General features: G+C 37.0%; 3 protein-coding genes across 3 annotated transcripts; 2 read left to right on the forward strand and 1 right to left on the reverse strand.

Moving 5' to 3' along the window:
- The first annotated feature begins 326 nt into the window (after positions 1-326).
- tpp1 (tripeptidyl peptidase I) lies at positions 327-7,054 on the forward strand. The gene is made up of 13 exons (XM_079853500.1): positions 327-422; positions 730-801; positions 1,571-1,710; positions 1,789-1,939; positions 2,165-2,286; positions 3,130-3,308; positions 3,434-3,632; positions 4,210-4,398; positions 4,535-4,607; positions 4,699-4,819; positions 5,536-5,694; positions 6,383-6,508; positions 6,854-7,054. The coding sequence occupies exons 1-13, from the start codon at positions 418-420 to the stop codon at positions 6,989-6,991; spliced, it is 1,674 nt and encodes a 557-aa protein (XP_079709626.1). The 5' UTR covers positions 327-417; the 3' UTR covers positions 6,992-7,054.
- Positions 7,055-9,115: 2,061 nt separating this feature from the next.
- yy1a (YY1 transcription factor a) lies at positions 9,116-13,165 on the reverse strand. The gene is made up of 5 exons (XM_079853503.1): positions 12,509-13,165; positions 11,034-11,196; positions 10,551-10,611; positions 10,219-10,377; positions 9,116-10,106 (listed from the first exon to the last, which is right to left on the reverse strand). Exons 1-5 carry the CDS (start codon positions 13,011-13,013, stop codon positions 9,924-9,926), a joined length of 1,071 nt encoding a protein of 356 aa, XP_079709629.1. The 5' UTR covers positions 13,014-13,165; the 3' UTR covers positions 9,116-9,923.
- A 1,799-nt stretch (positions 13,166-14,964) lies between these two features.
- Positions 14,965-20,938, forward strand: degs2 (delta(4)-desaturase, sphingolipid 2). The gene is made up of 3 exons (XM_079853143.1): positions 14,965-15,176; positions 19,132-19,874; positions 20,711-20,938. Exons 1-3 carry the CDS (start codon positions 15,095-15,097, stop codon positions 20,852-20,854), a joined length of 969 nt encoding a protein of 322 aa, XP_079709269.1. The 5' UTR covers positions 14,965-15,094; the 3' UTR covers positions 20,855-20,938.
- Positions 20,939-21,538: the final 600 nt, after the last annotated feature.

The raw sequence follows: 21,538 nt of genomic DNA on the forward strand, positions 1-21,538 counted from the left end.
TAAAGGACAAGTAACCAACTCGAACGTCAGGGTCTGAACTGACAATAAAATAAGGCAAATAATACGTGGCAACTATGGTAATTTGGCCGAAAATAATTTGGCTGGTTTAGCGTGGTAATTTTTGTACAGATGACGTCTAAGTATAACTTTATAAAAATACCTTTAAAAATGTGCGAATAAAAATAACCTATATACACTGTTACCTGTAGTATAAGATCGTTACGAAAACTAAGACTTCCTCTGCAATTCTTACAAGTTTTCATTTGCAGACACTTACAGCACATTATCTTCCTCAATCAAAATAAAAGCTCAGCTGATGGTCACGTGACTATCACATGATTAGTACATTCGGTCACAGACATTTGGTGTTGTGGTGTTTTTCAGAATCAGAAATCAAGGTGCTTGAATGCGAAAACAATGCGGTGAGTCCTTTGTTGTTTATCAAACGTTATCTTACCGTAGTCATAGTTTATTGATCTCATTTGCAAACACTGTTTGTAAGTCTCACATACTATGGTTCACCTCACGAGGTCATATGGTCACACACAGTAAACGTGTTCCCTTGTGTACTGTTGGTTTGCTGTCTAATGTTAATTGCTTAAGTTGGCTATTAAAGTTAAAAAGAGAAAAGTCAGTAAAATGAACCTCTTGCTCTTGTGCGTTTACCATAAAATACTTGAATGTGCATCAGACTGGGTTCTTAAAGTGACAGTGTTCTAATTTTTACAGGGTTCCTGTTTTTGTCCTGAGCTTAATTTGGCTGGTCAGTGGGGAGCTGCTTGAGGCTGATCAAGATGTTTCGTAAGTCCAAACTATGAATTATATTGGTCACTTTTTGTGACTTTAAGTGACTGGTATAAATGCAATTTCCACATATCGCTTTACACTAAACAGGCCTTTAACAGTAGTTGCATCCACTTATTTTTATGTGCATTTGGGGATATCATTCCAAAAGGTAGATGGAGAAAAATGCGCTTAAAACGTATGCGCTCAATTGAGTCGGATGAAAGTTTTTCTCTGATTAGACTTTACATGTGATGTGAAAAATTACGATGGAAACACACTTACAGTTTAAATACCTCAATGTGCAACAAAAAAACCCTCATGTTACCTTGCCTCAACAGTGGATGTGATTGGATAACTGGACTAACCAGCTGACCAATTTCATCTCAAATGTTGGTTTGGTCATTCTGAAATGCTTGAAATCAGAATGATTTGGTTTAATTCCCTTGCAGAAGCATCTCACATGATTGTGTTCCCAAAAACCAGCATCCGAACGCAAGATAACATGAGTTTTTTGCGTTTAGTTCGACACGTTCTGAGACAGTCATTTAGGATGTGGGGGTAAAAAAAGCCACAGTGGCTTCCCCGATTGCAGCCACTTCCATTTTTAATACAGATATTTTTGCACCAATTTCCCAGGAAGAGATGATTTTGTTCTCTTTCTTGAACACATGGGATGAAAATGGTGTTTTATTTGCAAATATTTTATGCGATATTCCAATTTTCACACAAGTTAAATCCACAAGTTTGGATGGAAACATAGCTAATGTTATTCCCAATGTTTTAGTGTGCCTGAGGACTGGATTCTAGTTGAACGGGTTGGACCTTTGGAGGAAGTGGAACTTACGTTTGCACTAAAGCAGCAGAATGTTAACCAGATGGAAGAGTTACTGAAACTAGTGTCGGATCCAGATTCACAACAATATGGTATTCAGCCTCTCGTTTTCTATAATCAAAAATGATGAAATAAAGAAATCAGTTCTCATTTTCTCATTTATATTTTAGGGAAGTATCGGAGTTTGGAAGAAGTAGCTGCTCTTGTACAGCCATCTCAGCTGACCGAGAAAGTAGTGCAGAATTGGCTCCAGAGTCATGGGGTCAAAAACTGTCACACAGTTGTAACACGGGACTTTCTTCAGTGTGTCATGACTGTACAGTAAGGACAATTTGTGTGAACTTTATCATATCCATAGAATTTTTTTTTTGAATAAAATTCCACAAAAAATAGCCTCTTTTTTTAACATTTTTCTGAAAGTGGTGCTTGCTTAGGTAAGCATTATTTGTTTTTTCTTTAGAAATTGAAACTACTTTTATATAAAGCACGGCCCAGTTCTTCCATATATTAACTTTTGATCTTTCATCTTCTATCTATCCTTGCCAGGGTGGCTGAAGCATTACTCCCCGGCTCTAAATTTCACCGCTACAGAAGAGATTCACACACTCTGTTGAGGTCAACTTCTCTATACTCAGTTCATGAAGATGTGCATCAGCATCTAGACTTTGGTGAGCAGCTGACACCATTCATCTCCATCTTCAATCATATTTGATACATGAATTTCTAAGCCCTCTAAATTATGAACATTATTAAAACAAAAATCTATCTCCATGCCTTCTGCCCTCTGATTGCTTTTAAAAGGCATTTTTGTGTAATTGTAAAGATGTCAACCTTTAGGTTGTGGTACACATCTTTTTGATGCAAAATCAATAATGATTTTTTATTGTTATTAATATTTCAACATTAACATTTACAGTACTAAAGCAACTTAGGTTTACTTTATTATCTATACATAATTGTTTAGAAAAATCATGACAAAATGTATGTATCAAATATGATACAACAGGCTTTTTTTTAGGAACGTTTATTTGTACATCTCTTAGTGATTGTTATAGTGATATAAATATCAGTTACTGCACCAAATTACATAATTTTTGGTCAGTTTGGGTAAAAAAAGTCTGGGTGTGTTTTTTCCTCATCAAGTGTGAGCAACATATTCTCTATAACTATATGGACCATAAAAGACTGATTTGTGAATTATGCTACAAAACATAAAACACTTTACAAACTTTTTTTTTAAATTTAGATTTTGTTTATGATAATTTGTTCAGCAATTTCATTGATTTTTTTTTTTTCCCCCACCCAGTATTATTTCATATGTCCGGCTTTATGGGGTTAAGGACAATAATATTCTGCATTCAACAATACTGCATTCTGTTTTTCAGTATTTTTTAGTGACATGCATGCATGCATTATTTTATCCTAATAAACATGCATCTGGAATCAATGTTCCTAATGGAAGATCTTTGAAGTAATCACTCTCAAAAAGCCTATTTTTGATGTCTTTTTAGTGGGTGGTGTTCACCGTTTTCCACCAAAAGGAAAGGAGATCAGTAAAGGCTGGGAAGGAGCAAGACAGTCAGCATTAGGCTATCACTTGGGTGTCACCCCCTCAGTCATTAGGAGTCGTTACAACCTTACTGCAAAAGATGTGGGCACTGCTACTAACAACAGTCAGGCAGTGGCACAGGTACACCTCTCATATGTGTGGAGATTTCACTGAAAATGTTCATTTCAACATGTGAATAGTATTCTGGTATGTTCTTCTTGGTTGTGCCAAATATCTCCACTAACTTGAGACTGTAAACTTGTTAGTTCTTGGAGCAGTACTACCACCCCGCTGACTTGGCTGAGTTTATGAGTCTTTTTGCGGGAGGATTCCCGCACATGTCAGCTGTAGAGCGGGTCGTGGGCACTCAGGGCGGTGGGAAAGCCGGCATTGAGGCCAGTCTGGATGTGGAGTACATCATGAGCAGTGGAGCAAACATTTCTACATGGGTCTTCACAAATCCAGGTATGTGATATTATTATTATTATTATTATTTCATCTTAATTGTAGTTAAAGTTGCAGTACTTTTGTCAGTTTTATTAGTTTTCCGGTTTAGTTACTTTAGTACATGAGAAATGTTGCTTTGGCAACTAGCTGAAATCGTTTTTTTTGTGTGTGTGTGTGCTTTTTTTTATCAGCATTTATTTTATTTCAAGTAGCAAAACTGTTTGGTGAGACCTGAATTTGTCCATTGGGAATTAATTGGATTATTGGATGGTTGTGGATTGCTTTTGCTGTGATCTCATGTGAGTGACAGGATGTCCCGCCTTTGCGCCAGTAAACACGTGATCAGAGAAAAGAAGTCACTGCAAGAGGGAGGGGAAGTTGTTATGATTAAAGATAATGAGGGCACTTAAATTGAAAACAAAATATGGACATTGATAAATCATTTATAATAAACTGACAAGAATTATCAATTTTGACTTCATGGTGACTTTAAGAATCATATCTGCTGGGTATCTCCTCAACTGATCTGATTTTAGGTGGTCTGTTTCTGGCTTCATGCATTGTAAAGATCACTTCATCATGGTCTCTGTTACAGGTCGTCATGAGACTCAGGAGCCGTTCCTTCAGTGGATGCTGCTGCTCAGCAACATGTCTGCGGTGCCTTGGGTCCACACCATCAGCTATGGAGATGATGAGGACAGTCTTTCTGATGCCTATATGAACCGCATCAACAATGAGTTCATGAAGACTGGCCTCAGAGGGATATCTATGCTCTTTGCTTCCGGTAAGATAACTAAAGTCAAGTTGAAATATGATCAACTCTTGGTTGCATGATCTGCTAGTTCTTTATTTTTTTCTCATTTGTATAAGATATCAAAGAAAGCCACACTCATAAATTAGATCTCTGTGTTTTCATTCAGGTGACAGTGGAGCGGGCTGTAGACACTTGACCAAGGAAAGAAATACTTTCAGGCCGAGTTTCCCTGCATCCAGGTAGACATAGCTCTCTAGATAATCTGAATAGCACCGATATCTTTTATATTGAACGTAGTTGATGTGTGAAATGAATCTCTTCCCTATCTAGTCCCTATGTGACCACTGTGGGTGGGACTTCTTTCAAGAACCCCTTCAAACTTAGCTATGAGGTCACAGATTATATCAGTGGAGGTGGCTTCAGTAACGTGTTTACAATGCCAGATTATCAGGTAAAGATCCACAAATCTGTATCATTCGCTGTGTTCCGTATCTTGTTGCTCAATGAAAAAAGCTCAAAATATACTGTGTGTGGTCTATTTTTTAAGTACCTGAAATAGGGGCTATTTCCTGTTTTAAACATTTGTATGAGATCATTATTGTCACATGGAGTCACAGTCGTTGTCTCATGACCCTATGTTATATGTTTAAGTCACCAACTGGTGTGCAGTTATCATCTTTTTGAATAGTTTATCACTTTACAGTAGTAGCTTTACAGTAAATGCTTGTTTCAATGTTACAATTTAGGAAGTATTCTGTTATCAGTTAGAGATGAGTGTGTCAAAGTAATGCCCATATGGCAGTAATATACAGCTGTAAGATAATATGTTATGTGGTAAACAAAGTAAACATCATTTATTCAGTTAAGCAGAGACAGTGAGTGTGTTGGGCAGCAATTACAACTTGTGCTCGTAATGATTACAATATAAGGATAGTATTTGATAGTTTTGTTTGTTGATCCAAAGTTCTTGTCATCTGAAGTCTTTGTAAATTTCAGCATTGACTGAAATCATCATCAAGGCTGGATCCACAATGGAGCTGGCACACTTTAGTTAGCTCGGGATGGTTAGCTTCTTTTTTCGCAAAAGCCTTTGCACTGTGGGATTCTGTATTCTAGGTAGTGCTGAATTTTCCTGACAAACAGAGTTTTGTGTTTTGTTCTCTGTAGGTTGGTGCTGTTGGAATGTATTTGAAGAGTGTTCAGCCTCTACCTCCTCAGACATATTTCAACAACACTGGAAGAGCCTACCCAGACTTAGCAGCACTGTCTGACAACTACTGGGTTGTCACCAACCGTGTGCCTGTACCATGGGTTTCTGGAACTTCGGTTAGTAAATAATACATTTTACGTTTACAAGTGCACTTATGTTATTACAGGTTTGCTCATATTTATGATTTAAATACAGTGAACAGTAAAACTGCAGCGTATCATACTAAGATTTTATTTTGATTAAAAAACAATGGACTATACTCTACCTTTTCAAAGGTTTGGGGTCAGCTAGATTTAAAAAAGAAAATAAAAGAAATGTATACTTTTATTCAGCAAGGATATTTTTATCATAAATATTGATCAAAAGTGACAGAAAACATCTGTAAATTTATAAATGTCTTTACTATTTCAAATAGTTATTGTGAACTTTCTATTCATCAAAGAATCCAATTTTTTTAAATCATGTTTCCATAAAAATATTAAACAGCACACATTTTCACTGTCAGGGTGTGACACTTAAGACTGTAGTAATGTCTTCTGAAAATTCTGCCATTACATAAATGAATTGCATTTCAGATAATATTGTAAAATATTATTACAATTTATCAATAACCTTAATCTTTTTTTTTATTGTTTTACTGTATTTTTGTTTAAATGCAGCCTGGGTGAGCATAACATTAAAAAAAGTTACTGACCCCAAACCTTTGAACAGTAGTGTGCAGCAGAAAATGCAAGAACAATGTGCAATATGAAGTAACTTAATTTCACTCTACAGTAGTAGAAGTAATCTGGATGTTTTTCCAAGGCATCAACTCCAGTAGTGGGTGGAATTCTCTCCCTAATAAATGACCAGCGCTTCCTAAAGGGCCTTCCTTCCTTAGGATTCATCAACCCTCGCCTTTACAAACTGAAAGGCAAAGGTCTTTATGATGTGAGTTTTATAAACTTGTTTTCTTCGCTGACACAATAGTCACTCTCTTAGTCCGTGTATTCAGCTCAGTTCTTTCTTGTAGTAGGAGTCTCAGAACTGAACTCAGAACACATTATGCCCATATTTAGTGACAATGAAGTGATGTTTTAAAGTATAGCACTGTCCCACATTCATGATTGAAATGATCATTAAAGGCACTGTAGCACACTTTTCAAATACAACAAATTGAGCTTGTGTAACTAGAAGGTTAAAACGTCACAGTTAAAACGTTTAGTTCCCCTGCTCTAGTAACCATATCCTGTCAGCAAATGGTTGATTTAATGACATCTTCTCTCCTGCTCTTAGGTGACAGAGGGATGTCATCTGAGTTGTCTGGATGATAAAGTTGAAGGGAAAGGTTTCTGTGCCTCTCCTTCATGGGATCCAGTAACGGGATGGGGAACACCCAATTATCCTGTTCTTCTTGCAGCTTTCATGGATTGAGCTGCTGCTGTTTTTTATTCAGAGAAACACACCGATATTAGGTTTTTCATTATTTTTGTTGAAGCATCTACATGACAATATCATATCCTAATCATATCAAGATTTCATAGCTGTCAATCATCTAAGAATCATTCTCACAAAACAAAGTCGTTTCAATGTAAACTGAATCTTTTATGCCTGGTTGATTAACCCAGCCACCATCCCAGCTTCTCCCTGTCCAACAGGTCATATCACTTCAGTTCTTTCAGATGGGGAAGATTAGTCTCAGATGAGTTAAGGATCTGTGGATCCAGATATAGGACACAACCAAATGTTTAACAAGCCTTTGTTTTTAATAAAACAAAATCTACTGATTGAATTCCATTTTTATACCGATTGGATTTCAAGTGCAATATTCTTTAAATGTACATTTCCTCTCTATGAATGCCATTTCGTAAATGCAATTAAAACATATCCTTTTTATCATAAACACTAGGATGTTTCAAGGTTTAAATGTAGCATGTAATGAAACCAGCCTAAATATGGAACATACTTGAGAGCTGCATAAACCAATGGCCTGTTTTTCTCTCTTTTTTTTTTAATGGGTTGATTTCAGTTATTGTAAATGAGGTCCTCAGGGAATTAAATAGTGAATAGATTTGTTGTTCTGGAACTATTAGGTCGTTGGAGAGATTGAGAGTGTTTTTCTACCACACTCTTGTGCACTGAATGTTGTTGGAGCAACCGGTCAAACTTGTTTTTTTGAAAGAAGCATTGCCTCCAGGATTCCCTCTGAAAAGTACATGAATATTTTTAAGACGATGTTTCTTTGCTGAAAAAAATACAAATTAAAGGATTTATTTTGAAATGAATGCTACCTTTGTGTGCTTAAAGTGTTTGATTTAAGTAGATTTAGATGCTGTTTAAAAACTCAGTTTAAGATTGCAATTGCTTGAACTGCATTGGAGTTGGTATTTTGAGTTGAGATTTCTGTTAACATCATCGGGTCAATTAATGAGCTCACGAAATATACATGAACAAAAAAACGTGCTGACTGTTTTTGACACTGTTAAAAGGCAAGTTTAAAGGGTTAGTTCACCCAAAAATGAATTTTTGCTCACCCTCGTGTCGTTCCAAATCTGTGAGACTTCCATTCATCTTCGTAACACAAATGAATATATTTTTAATTAAATCTTAACAGATTTCTGTCCCTCCATTAACAGCTACACAACTACCACCTTGATGCTTTAACGAATTCAGGTTATTTAAAAAAATTATGAATTGAGCGGTTTAGTCTAAATTTTATGAAGAGACACGATGGCTTTATATGATGAACAGATTTAATTTAGGCTTTTATTCACATATAAACATTCATTAATGTACACATCAGTTGTGGTAAACAGAAGGCGAGAACCAATGAGGTTCATTCTCGCGCGTTACTAAGCACGTTTGAGTTTACGCAAGAACCAAGTCTTACGGGTTTGGGACGACATGAGTGCGAGTAAATGAGAACAGAATTTTCATTTTTGGGTGAACTATCCCTTTAAGTCGATAGGGTGTATGTGAGATCAAATCTGGTCACAGATTAATTTAGTTCAATAAAATAATTTGTAGCTTTCTGCAAGTTTGTGATGCACAGGTTTTTTGGGTCTTCATCGCCAATAGCACACTACTGCATATAAATATTTAAGCATAAATGTGTAATTTTATACAGTTATAACTGAATATTGTGCATATTCTAAGTTGGGAGGCTTTAACAACATTAGCTCAAAGTATGCAATGTTAGTGTTGTGATTTTTTTTTTTAAACAATATATTTTGAATAACTAAATATATATACGGTTAGTTATATGTTAGAATTAAAACACTATATATATATATATAATAAAATGTAAATATAAAACATGTACATACAACATAGATACAGTGTCAAATATGTTCACTGCTGCTTTTTACTGTCGTCTACTAGAGGCAATAATACTTTTTTTGACAATTACCATGAAGCAGACCCAGTCACATTCAGGCAGTCATTTGTGAAATCAAATTAAAACAATTGTAAAAAGCAAGGATTGTGCAGCTTTAACAATCAGTTGAGAGCATTTAGCATACAACAGCATGATGATGAACTTCAGGCTCTTGACAACTACACAGGGGAGTTTAGCTTTATTCCATATCATCAAATAAATTAGAGAATTCAATGGAAAAGTGTCTTTTCACATACTGAGTAGATTGTTATCGTGTTACAAAAGAAGGCATGTGTATGTAGCAGTACTTCCTGAAGCTGAATAAAACTGTTTTAATTGGTTAAACACAATCTAATCAACATCTCTATTATCTACATGATTTCAAAACATTTATACATGTCAGGTATACAAAATGAGATACCTGCACAGGATACCTCTCACAAAGAAAAGCTGTATTTACATTGAAAAAAAAAAACAAAAAAAAGAAGCTGAATGCCAACTCATTCTCCTTAAAGAAAAGCATTCACAGGTTTTAAGTCTCAGGGACAACACACACACACGCACGCACACACACACATATTATGACAGCTCTACGCTCTAAAAAGTGTACAATATGCACACTTTGAAGACATCTAAAAAGCAGTCCTTGTCTTTGCAAACTGGTAGAAACGGACACACTGATGGACAATTTGCTTCTTTGGGCTCAGGATAATGAGCATCTTGTATGTGAATGAGGGTCCACAAAAACAATCACATCTTCAAAAGAAGAAACTCTCATAACCGGGAAGTTATTTAATTCGGGTCTATACCATGAGAAGGTTGACGGGATAGTTTGGTATCAGGTCCTCATTCACATTTCATTTCCCATCAAAATGTGCGCTGAGATTCTCTTAGAAAAGAATGGTTCTAGAAACGACATACAAAGTGGGTTTTGGAGCAGGAAGCTGTTGTCAGACAATGTCTTTAGGGAACTTTCCTCAGTGAGCGATCTCACTGATTGTTCTTAGCTTTCGCGTGTGTCAAAATGTGAGACTTCAGGTTGGTGGACTGAGCAAATTTCTTGTTACAGCCATCAAACGGGCAAACATACGGTCTGTCTCCAGTGTGAATCCGCACGTGTGTGCGCAAGTTAAAGTCCAAAGAAAAGCGCTTTCCACATCCCTCAAAAGTACACTGTGGAGGGAAAGATAAAGCATTAGGATATTTATTACTTAGATTTAAAATATTTCATTCAGTTCTACACCATTCTGAAAAGCACTATCCAATTTTTATTAAATAATCTTACTTGGAAAGGTTTTTCACCAGTATGAACCAACTGATGTCGTTTTAGCTTGGAACTTTCCACAAACGCCTTCCCACATTCAGCGCAGACATGAACCCGTGGCCCATGGGTGTGCAAGTGCTTTCTCATAGCGGAGTTGTCCCGAAACATTTTTGTGCAACCCTATGAGAAAGACAATGATGATAAACAACTAAACTCCTAAAAAAAAAATCAAGATGATAAAGTAAAAAAATAAAATCATCAATATATATTAAACAGTGATCCCATCTTGACGTTGAAGCACAAAATCCTAAATCAGCACTTAATGCTCATAAATGCTAAAAACAGGCACTCACTTTGTGGGGGCATGCTATCGTTCTTGGAGAGTCGTCTTCTTTTATTTTCCTGGGCTTCATTCTGTAAAGTGAAAAATATTAAGGATAAGACATTTGTGTGTGTGCTGCTTAATACACAAGTCAAAACAAAAACTAAAGGCAGCTGTGACCATAATACATATTTTTTTTAATCTAAAACAAGTATAGGTTTGGCTTTGGAAGTTAAACTTGTGATGTCGGTTATTTGGTTTTTTTTCCCCCTTCAAAATTCTACATAAAAATCAAATCGATCTAACAGTAACATACCGATTTATTTTCTGGACCAATCCGTTTTAAAATCTGCAAAAATAAATTATCTAATGCTTAGGGCCAACTGTAAAACGTTATGCCATAAAAGACTGCTACTTATTGTAATGCTCTTAATGATGACTGACAGGACTGAATGCTCCTGGACCTATGTTTGGAACTTCATATAAAGTTTCAATCTTTTGGCTGAATACACACCTTGCAAACTCTGCCAGCTGTTTGGGGTCTGACAGGTCAATTCCAGGTATGCCACCAGGTGGCAGTTTTTTGCCTGTCATATACTCGGAGTAATCAGGAGGAGAGTTCTCCCCAATGATCTGCTCCTCCACCACGGTCTCATGATCGACATCTTTCTTATCATCTGTGCAAAACACAAGATTAAACGTTTAGCTAAGTATTTAATCAAATCACACACCCTGAATTCATAATGAGCAAAGCGTTATAGCAAACAAAAACTAAATGCACTGAAGACAGTCAACACCCAAGTCATAAGTGATTCATCTTCAAGGTAAAACAAATTATCTCTTAATTGTCTCCGAGAACCGATGCATAAGCAATTAATATGGTGACGCGATTATGGGCACGTTAAATTTCAGTCACGTGTATTCCGCATCCAAATATAGTCCTTGTAATAGAGTATAGAAATGCAATGAAGTGCACGGTTTAGGTCTTTTTCTCTAGTGATGTATGCGTTATGCAAATGTTCCGAATGAACAGAGTAGACGCGTGAAGCGCATGCGCAGTCTGTGGTGGTTCACAGCACACTCGAGAACGTATAAACAAGACTAAAACCTGCACTCCATGCTCATTTTCTTTATTTAAATATTCAAGTACTAAAACTTGGGAGTAGTTTCTAGAGTATTTTAAAAAATACATTTTATTTAACTATTTCAAGTTTAAAGAGATCAAATGACATCTTTTCTGAATTTAAACGGTCGTTAACCACCACAATCGCAATCGTCAGCGAAGATATCAAAAACGCAACAAATACTTCTGTATTCTCCCAACTAACGTAACGCAATTTGCTTTCCACCATAAATATTTGAATATGTACTAGCACTGATCATAAATACTCAGCATTTTAAACATTAAATCGCTTTTAAAATCAATGCGCAAAAATGCATCTGTCTGTTAAATGTGTAACTACAAATGCTAATCACGTCTTACTAAACAGAATTATCGCTCCACGGCACAAGAAACTGCTAAATGTATCTGAATTTGTCAGTTACAAAATTTAAATACGCGGTAACATTTGTTTATTGAGAGAATGAAGCGCCGTGAGACAGATAGTTTGCAGACAAACAGCAGATCGTGTGACTAGGTCCCTCCCCCTCTTCAAAATGAGCTGCGCCATTGCGGCCTGCAGCAGCGCGGCGGACTCACAGCGCCTCTCTCCGCTCCCGCCGCCATCTTTCCCCGCTCACACAACCGCCATGTTTCGGGGCCGCCATAATGGTCTGGAGGAATATGGCGGCGCCCATCCACACTTAAAACATGGCTTCCCATCAAAACAAAAACATTTAGACCGGGGCCATCCTTAAAAGTGGCTTTTTCGGTCTGAAAATCGATTCTGGCACTAAACTATCTGGCAGCTTTATAACGGGCTCGACAGGAAGAGGGCCCACACGAGGCCTGCGCGAGAACAAAGCACTTGATGTGATGTCAAAACTTACCCGATGCCCACATAGTGACGGAAAACTCCCCCTCCAGTGTTTTGATCTGCACTTGCTTCTGCTCCCATTTGCGTCCGCTCGCCTCGGCGGAGTTGAGGAAGCTCTTTTTGACCATTCTTTTCCCACTGCCTCCCCCTTTCTTCATCCTACCCGACGGGTTCTTGCCAGACACGGTCACTAAAGTCTGCTCGATATATTCCTCCTCTGCCACCGGAACAGGGACGGGAATGAGGATCTGGTCCTCGAAGCTGTCGTCTGCGTGGAGGTCTGAATCATCGCAGCCCACGACCTCCTCGCGAGTTTGGACCAAAATCACCTCCTGATGGTTGACGTGGTTCGGATCGTCTAGAGGCTGCAGAGCGATCATCGGCTGGTGCTCGTCGTCGTCGTCTCCGCCGACCACTGTAGTCTCGATGGTCTCAACTTCGATTTCGTGCAGCTCGACGATCTCGGCCGGCATCTCCGAGCCGTCGGTTTCAATGTACAGTGTCTCACCCGACGCCATTCTTGCTCTCCGAACTGATTTCAAGCAAGCCCTGTGTCAAGTCAACGACCCGCTCTCCCCCTCCTTCTCCACTAACAAACAGGCAAAACTCCGTCCCACATTGACTGACTCCGTTCACGGACTCTGCCTGAGGATCAGACAAGCGAAATCTCGCGAGATCTTCTTCTCCGTTTGACCTCATTCTCACCATAGATTCTCACCACTAACACTAAACATTTGTAAATGATCCACGAGCAAATTTTTGATGACAAACGGGTGAGACACTGTACATTAAAATCTCCATTGACGCATCGTTTAGAGAAAAGTTGATAAACTGCATATCAAAAATAAAAGAACTTTATCATCGGAAACATTTCTGTAGAAATGACACGGAAGCTTTCATTAAATAAGCAAATATATTTTGAATTGACATAAAGAGGATTTTTCATAAAGTGAAACTATAGATTTACAACTAGGTGGAAGTGTAATACCATAAGATGGAAGTGAAGTGATATACTATAATATACTAAGTTCCATATAGGCCTATTCCTTTTACACACACAACGAAATGGTCTGGATTCTGGAATACAAACTATTTTCTTTTCTTTTTATACATGATGACTTTAAACAATATAATGTTTTGTATTTGTTGTGTAATGTAAAAGCAAAAAAATAAAAATGTGATAAGAGAGCATGTAATGTTATTAGGTATTAATAGTGAAATGGTATTTTGTTTGCTACTTTTTATTTTATGTTTTATTTCTATATTTGCTGACATTATGTAATCAGTTATATTTTGTAAAATGTTATTCATAATGCAAGTGTATAGCCCATATGTATTTCGTTTTTTTCCTTGTTTTTTTCTTTTTTCTTTTCTCTTATTAGGCCTCATAATACATGACTGCCATTTATCTAAATTTGTCCGTTATCCTCCTGAGAACCAAGAAAGTTTGGTGAATTTAAGACTCAGTTGTTTGAAATTTTTAGGTTCCAGGATTTTTTTTTTTTTAACCAAACTTTGTATAAAGATTATCTCAACTAGGTTATGAAAAATATAATGGAATTAATTGATATTCCATTTTACTTTGTGCAATATATGGGTAAAATGGCCATTATAATTTAATATTATTATTTTATTTATAATTATATTATAATTATTATTAATATCTTTCTTAGTCGTATTTAAATGTTCTTTCTAATCGTGTCATAGGACATGTACGTACGTATGTATGTACCTAGCTCCTGAAAAACATCAGCATTCCTTTTGTGTTTGCTCACACTTGGCGAATAAAGCTCATTCTGATTCTGATAAATTGGTAGTCATAAAAAAGAGGTGTCATAATGGGAGTAATAATTGTCCAACAATGTGAAAATTTGTCAGATTTAAATGATAATCACAAAATATTATCATATTTCCATAAGAGTGCTAAATTGTATCACTAAATTAATGTCAATCATTAAAGACCAAGGAGAGGGAGTTGTCACGTTATCACCTCTAAACATTTGAAATCTCTGAAAAACCCCGAATGTGCCCTTTTCAGGAGATCCAGACTGAGACATGTAGGGTGTCAGAGAAATTCACTGAAATATAACATTTACTACAGTGGACAAAAGTCGATTCCTAGGTCAGGAGGTTGTTAAATGCTCCTTAGCCTATGCATTTTGAAGGAATAATAACATAAAATAACGCCCCCTCGCGGTAAGGTGACGCAAACCTGTCTAGACCAGAAATACAGGACTGTGACACTGACATCTGCTTAAGTATATTATAAAGAAAAGAAGAAAAAAAAACATTCACTGTACTTTACGTATATTGTTCCATGTATGCCTACATTTTAAATCACATTGCCAAACATTTTCACAGACAACGGTTTTGCATCTGTGGCAAAATGTAATTTTCTTATTGGGACGAGGCTAGGCTGCTCTCTGGCCAACTTTATCTAGTTACTTGGTTAAGGTTTCGGTTGAAGTTAGTTACCGTTGGCGTAAACTCTCAGGCACACCTTCTACTCCTCTTATCTAAGAGGGCGTGTGCGAAACAAGTCTAGTAAGCGAGGAATCACCTGAGCTCATTTACACCAGTGGCACACACAAGTGTGAAAATGGGGAAAGCAGTTGGACGCTGGGACTTTGAATGGGTTTATAATGAGCAACCGCACACATGGAGAAGAAAAGAAATTTTAGGTAAGTGTAAATCAAATGACAGGAATAACTGTAGCCTGTCGTCAGCTGAATTCGCCTAAACATGCTGGAGAAGTCATGATTTTTGATAGCCGATTGACTTGAATTGAGTTTAAATATCTACGTAACCATTTGGGAGCGTGTTAATTTTATTTATCCTGTTGTAAGTTATATCTTGTGTTAGCATATCGGCTATATTCAAATGTGTACAATGAAGCACTTTCATCATGAGTGCCTATAATCATGGCATAACTCAAATCACTGATTATAGAGGAATTAGGTCAATTAAGATGACATTTTAATTCTGATGCTTATCTTCTAATTTAAAATTCAAAAAAGTATATTCAATATAGTTCCCAATATAGCATTAGCGTTTACTGATAACTTCCCCGGAAGAGTGAGCGAGCGTGGGTGTGCGCGTGCTTATAGCCTTATAGCCTATATGTGTCAAGAGCGTAAACTGAATATTTTCCCTTTTTTCTTTTCTTTTATACTCTGTCGTCGCATGTTATGTATGCAAGATATTAACTCGTCTCATTCTACTTGTAATTGAGATCAAGCGCACTTTGCCACATCTTTAGTTTAATGTGGTTAGGCTACACACAGGTGTAGACAGGTGAAACATATGTGTTTTTTTCTGGATCACATCTACCAGACAATGGCTTCAGGGGATGGTAATTTGAGTAAACTGATTCAAGGCATTATTGGCACAATATCAATGGGTCTTGCTTGGTGACAACATTCTAGTCTTATGACCATAACAGTGAAGATGTGTCACAAGCTCAGTTCCCATCTAAAACACATTTATGAACAGCTTGGAGATTTCACAACAAAAATGACAAGATAGAAGGCCAGAGTGATTTCTATTTTATATATATATATAAAAAAAACTCCACAGAAATATGAAATTAAAAAGTTGATGTTCTTTTGACAGACCTAATTGAACTGTAAGAACTTCCCCTTTGCAATTCTCCATCAATGATATTGTGAAGTCGCGCGGGTAGTTTTACACCTTTAGCTCTTTAAATATTAATTGTGTATTCTTCTATCATCTTTAGACTAAGAAGGGATGGTGATTCTGATACTACACTTATATAAATATATAAATATTATATATAAATAATTTATATAAGTATATAAATACTTATATAAATATTTGATATATTTTAAGTAACAGGAAATGCATATAAAATATCTATAATTATTTATAATATTGTATACAGTAAATATAAATTATTTTATACAATATATTAAGTAACAGAAAAACTTGGTGTTAAAAATGATTGGTGTCAGTGCAATCCAAATCACTTTTTAAATTATTCTTGTTTTGCTAAAAGACCATATAGTCATTTTTACGCCCAAACATCACCTTGGATTTTTTTTTAAGCATCTGGCAGTTGAGTTTGTGGTACTTTTATTTACACATTTTATGGCATTTGGTTACTCATTACACGGATGAACTTGTCCGATGTTCAGAAACACTGGAAGCAGGTAGTATTACATAGGCTTAATTTAAATATGACAAGCTGAACCTGTTTGAGTGTTTATGTGACAATAAGCCATGACAGGTGTGATCTTGTTAAGAGTACAAGGGTAGGGAAAAGTGCATCCATGAAACCGCGGAAGTGTCCAGCCACAGCTGCTTATTTTGTGAGCACCATTTGTTTGACATGCAGTATGTAAATGTAAAAGCAAAACAAATACACATATAATTTATCATATAGAACCGAAACCATTTTTGATGATGACTGAGGGGCCCGTTTTCACTGATTGTGGCAGTATTAGCCTAGATGAAAAAACGAAATATGATTACAGTTTTTCTCGATTGCTTAAACACTATAACCAGGCTTTTGAACTAAAATTTCAAAACCATAATGCCATTTTTCAAAAAGCACACCCATTTCACTAAACTATAAACACTATTCCCTGTTTTGACACATGAGTCAAATTTGTTGAACTGTCACTGCAAAACTCTACACACAAATCCCTTCATTTCTCATTGCCTACACCATGTTGTCATATAGAAAGCACTAGCATTCAAAATTGTTCACTCAATCAGCACAGCTTCAGCTCAGTTAGCACACAATTATCCAGGTGGAAACACTAAGAGTCAAAATTTAACACACATCAATCAGAACCTTCAATAGATATATAAAAGGGCCCAAATCAGATTATTGAGTTTTGGAACAATGGATCCAGAAAGACATGAAGGAAGAGGGATAAGAATGAGGAGGAGGAAGGGCAAGGGCAAGCAGACAAGCAGTCTCAGATGAAATTCAAGCCCCATAGTTGCCCATGTGTTATTCAATGGTATGACTATGAGGGAGGCTGGGCTACGAGTAAGGCCAAATTTGAGTCGCTTTACCGTCGCCTCGAGAGCCTTCAGGGAGGTGTGGTGGCAAACAAAATTACTGAATAAGAGACAAACATTTCCAATAGTCTTTGATGAGGTTTATTTTCTTGCAAGAAAAGGCCAGCAGTCGTACAGTCACACAGAGTGTGACAGTGAAGGGAGGGCATCCTTTCTCCTTTATAGTCTGGACTCCCAGAATGTTATCTTTCTAGGCCAATGATGGTATTTCAACCGTATACGTGAAACATTCTTAGACGTGTCCATCATATTGTATCCTTGAGTGGAGACCCTCACGTCCCAACACTCTTTACCATTCCAATACAATTCGAATTCCATATTAGAATATGGTATGTGTGTGCTCTTTTACTGTCATATGTTGGTCACACACATCTTACTGTAAGTAAATATAAAAAAAAATTTAGAGGAGAGAGTAAAAAAAAAAAAAAAAAAGAGTAAAACAGGGAAAAAAAAAATATTTGTGTGTGTGTGTTTTCTGTGTATGAATAAAAATGTGCCAATGTGTCCACTGGTTGTGTCTTTTGTGTTCATCGTGTGAAAAGGTTTGTGAGGGGGAACCACAAGCAACATAACTTACCAGTTTTGGAAATGTTGTTTTGAATTTATTGCACCAGTGTCTTAGACTATGTTGTAGTGTGTGTGATTTTGATGGCTTGTGTGTCCAGTCTGAGGTCAAAGTTTGGTTTTTCAGCAAGAGTGAATGGTTTTGAGTGTAGAGCTTCATTTTGACCTGAAAATAGGATGTTTGGGGAATTGGGTGAGACGTTATGGATTTGTGTTTATAGTTTTGAGAATACGAGGCATAGTTTCAAGAAATGTGTTTAAGCAATCGAGAAAAACTGTAATATGTTACCATTCACAAGCATAAACCAGTAGAAAACCTAGCAATATGGACCGTTTGCTATCAGATGTTATGCAAATTGCATGAAAAAAAAGTGTTATGGCAGATTTGCAAGCAGGTCACATGTTATTGGTGAAAGTGGTCACTTTGACATGGATATTTGTGGAACTGCTTTAAAGAGATCCTGCAGCAGTGGATGATAAACAGAACATTAGCAGGGCAAACAAATCCACTAATTAAAAAAAGCACACTGTTAGGGGAGCGTCTCCCATGTGGGAAGAATTAGTTATCGCTTGACTACGCACCATAGTGCTTTAACATGTTTAATAGGTTACCACTAGCAGATGTAATAAAGTCGTCATCATTTTTGCAAAGCTAAGTATAAATAACATGTACTTTTTAATTTTAAGATGTTAAAATTGACAATAACATCTTAGTTAAAAATAACCCGCTTCAAGTGTGATGCAAGCATTAATGACGTTGTGAAGGCTTAATTTCAAGTACAATCTTTCTTTAATGGAAGTAGCCTACAACACATCCTTGAACATGAATAAGACTTCAATAAAGATAATAATCCCTGTAACAAGAAACAAATTTCAAGAGCTCAAGCAATAGTTTATATCTTTCAATATAGGAACTGTTGTGACTTTTTTGATATATATATATAGACACACACACACACACCACACACACACGTGTATATATATATATATATACACGTTCTTGACATTGTACTCTCTCTACAGCAAAGTATCCTGAAATCAAGTCTTTGATGGGTCATGACCCCCAGCTGAAGTGGATCGTGTCAGGGATGGTGCTCACCCAGCTGCTGGCATGTTACATGGTCCACGAGCTCTCCTGGAAGTGGGTGTTGTTTTGGGCGTATGCGTTCGGTGGCTGCATCAACCACTCTCTGACCCTAGCCATCCATGACATTTCACACAACGTGGCCTTCGGCACTAAAAAGGCCCGCTGGAACCGCTGGTTTGCCATGTTCGCCAATCTCCCCATTGGCTTGCCTTACTCGGCATCCTTCAAGAAGTACCACATCGACCACCACCGTTATCTCGGAGGAGATGGTTTGGACGTGGATATTCCGACCGACCTTGAGGGCTGGTTCTTCTGCACCCCAGCCAGGAAGGTGCTCTGGCTCTTTCTCCAGCCTTTGTTCTACGCGCTCCGTCCGTTGATCGTGAACCCCAAGCCCGTGACCAGGTTGGAGATGCTGAATGCGGTCGTGCAGTTTGTGGTAGACATTATCATCTACTATTTTTGGGGACTCAAGCCTATAGTCTATCTAATTTCTGGCTCTATACTGTGCATGGGCCTGCATCCCATCTCTGGACATTTCATCGCTGAGCACTACATGTTTACGAAAGGTCATGAAACCTACTCTTATTACGGCCCTCTCAACTTAATAACCTTCAATGTGGGATACCATATGGAGCACCATGACTTCCCCAGCATTCCTGGCAGCAAATTACCTGAGGTACGAGTTTGGCTGTATTCCATTGTTTTTAGGGATGCGCAATATTAAAATAAAATAAAAGTCGCTTTTACACACTACAAGTGAATTAAAGCATCACAACATTATTATGTACACTAAGAAAATGAATATTAATTTAGTATTTTAAAGATGAAGGTTAGGTGATGGCAAAGGTGATCTATATATAAAAAGAGAGGAAATGAGCATTAACAATTCAATATCCAATACTGACTTATACAATGAAACGGAAAACATGGCAGTTTACAGTTGTTGCCTTGGTTTTTCTCACTCATACAAGAGATTCTTTATCTAGAAGTTCATAGATGTGGTCCACTATGACAATAAGCTGCCATTACCAGAAGGAGACCAGATTTTATATTCTAAGTAAGTTTACTTTTCAGGGTAGCGCTCTAGTGGAAATGTCATGGTGACGTAATGCTTTGTACTGATTTTATCACTGTTACTGATTAAGAGGAAGAATGTGGCATTTGGTGTCGTGAGACTAACTAGAAAGACAGACAAATATTTGCTGAACTCTTTTTCAAGCTTCATCAGTGTCCATAAGACAATTTAACTGCGCTCATAGCTTACACACATCACACTTTAGGTGAAAAAGAACCCAAAGGCATGTCTGTAAACCGATTGCTTGTGTAGTACATTGTGTCTGTTAATGTTTAAACCGTCAAGTATGATCCAGAACTCCACCTACACCTTACACTCTAGCTGCATTATTCTTCATTCATATTTCTTGGTTCACATTACGCATGTCATTCAAAACATAAACAGAAATTTCGTAAGTAATATTTATGATTTATTTATGGATCTTTCTCATTTTACAGGTCAAGAGGATTGCAGCAGAGTACTATGACTCTCTCCCTCAACACACTTCCTGGATGCGAGTGCTCTGGGACTTTGTGTTCGATGACACCATCGGCCCCTACGCCAGAGTCAAGAGACAATACAAACTTGGCAAAAAGGAATAAATTTGGAATTAGACTACTGATCTAACCAAATGTACTACAATGTATTTATAAAAAGTTCTACACAAATCTGCAAATGAAAGATAATTGGCACTTGCCAGGCTATTAGTTGAAAAGGAACTAACCTTTTCACTCAAGAACAGGGAAAGCTTCTTCATTCTGTCACAGCATTTCATCATATATGTAGATCCATCTGAACAATATCCAAACTAAAACTTCACATTCCCTGCACCTGGGACCATGTTAAATTATTAGGAGTATCAAAGCCCAGTTGACCTTCTCAAAATATTTCCATGCATTCATTCCTACCAAAGATGTGAAACTTTGTTTTAGATCTAATATTGTTCTTATGGTATACAACATGAATGCAGTTGTTTGTGTATCATTGCATTACAGTCACTCAACTCTATCCAACTACTGAGATGCCAGTTAAGATGTAGCTGAGGAAAGAAGTGCTGAGATGAAATGTTTAAGCAGACTTTTCATCAGTGAGGCCTTTTTGAAAACCTAATATATCATTGTGTTGTGCAACTTGTGTCTTTAAATAATATAGTTTCATAAGTTCTGTCGTTTGCACTGTGACAGTTTAACTCTGAACACCACTGTGATAAATATGGAATATATTTGTTCAGCACACTGTTCAATAAATTTCTCTTACATGTGAATTTGACAGATTTTGCAAGGTGG

Source organism: Squalius cephalus, assembly GCF_949319135.1.
Source record: "Squalius cephalus genome assembly, chromosome: 20".
Taxonomy (NCBI): Eukaryota; Metazoa; Chordata; class Actinopteri; order Cypriniformes; family Leuciscidae; genus Squalius; species Squalius cephalus.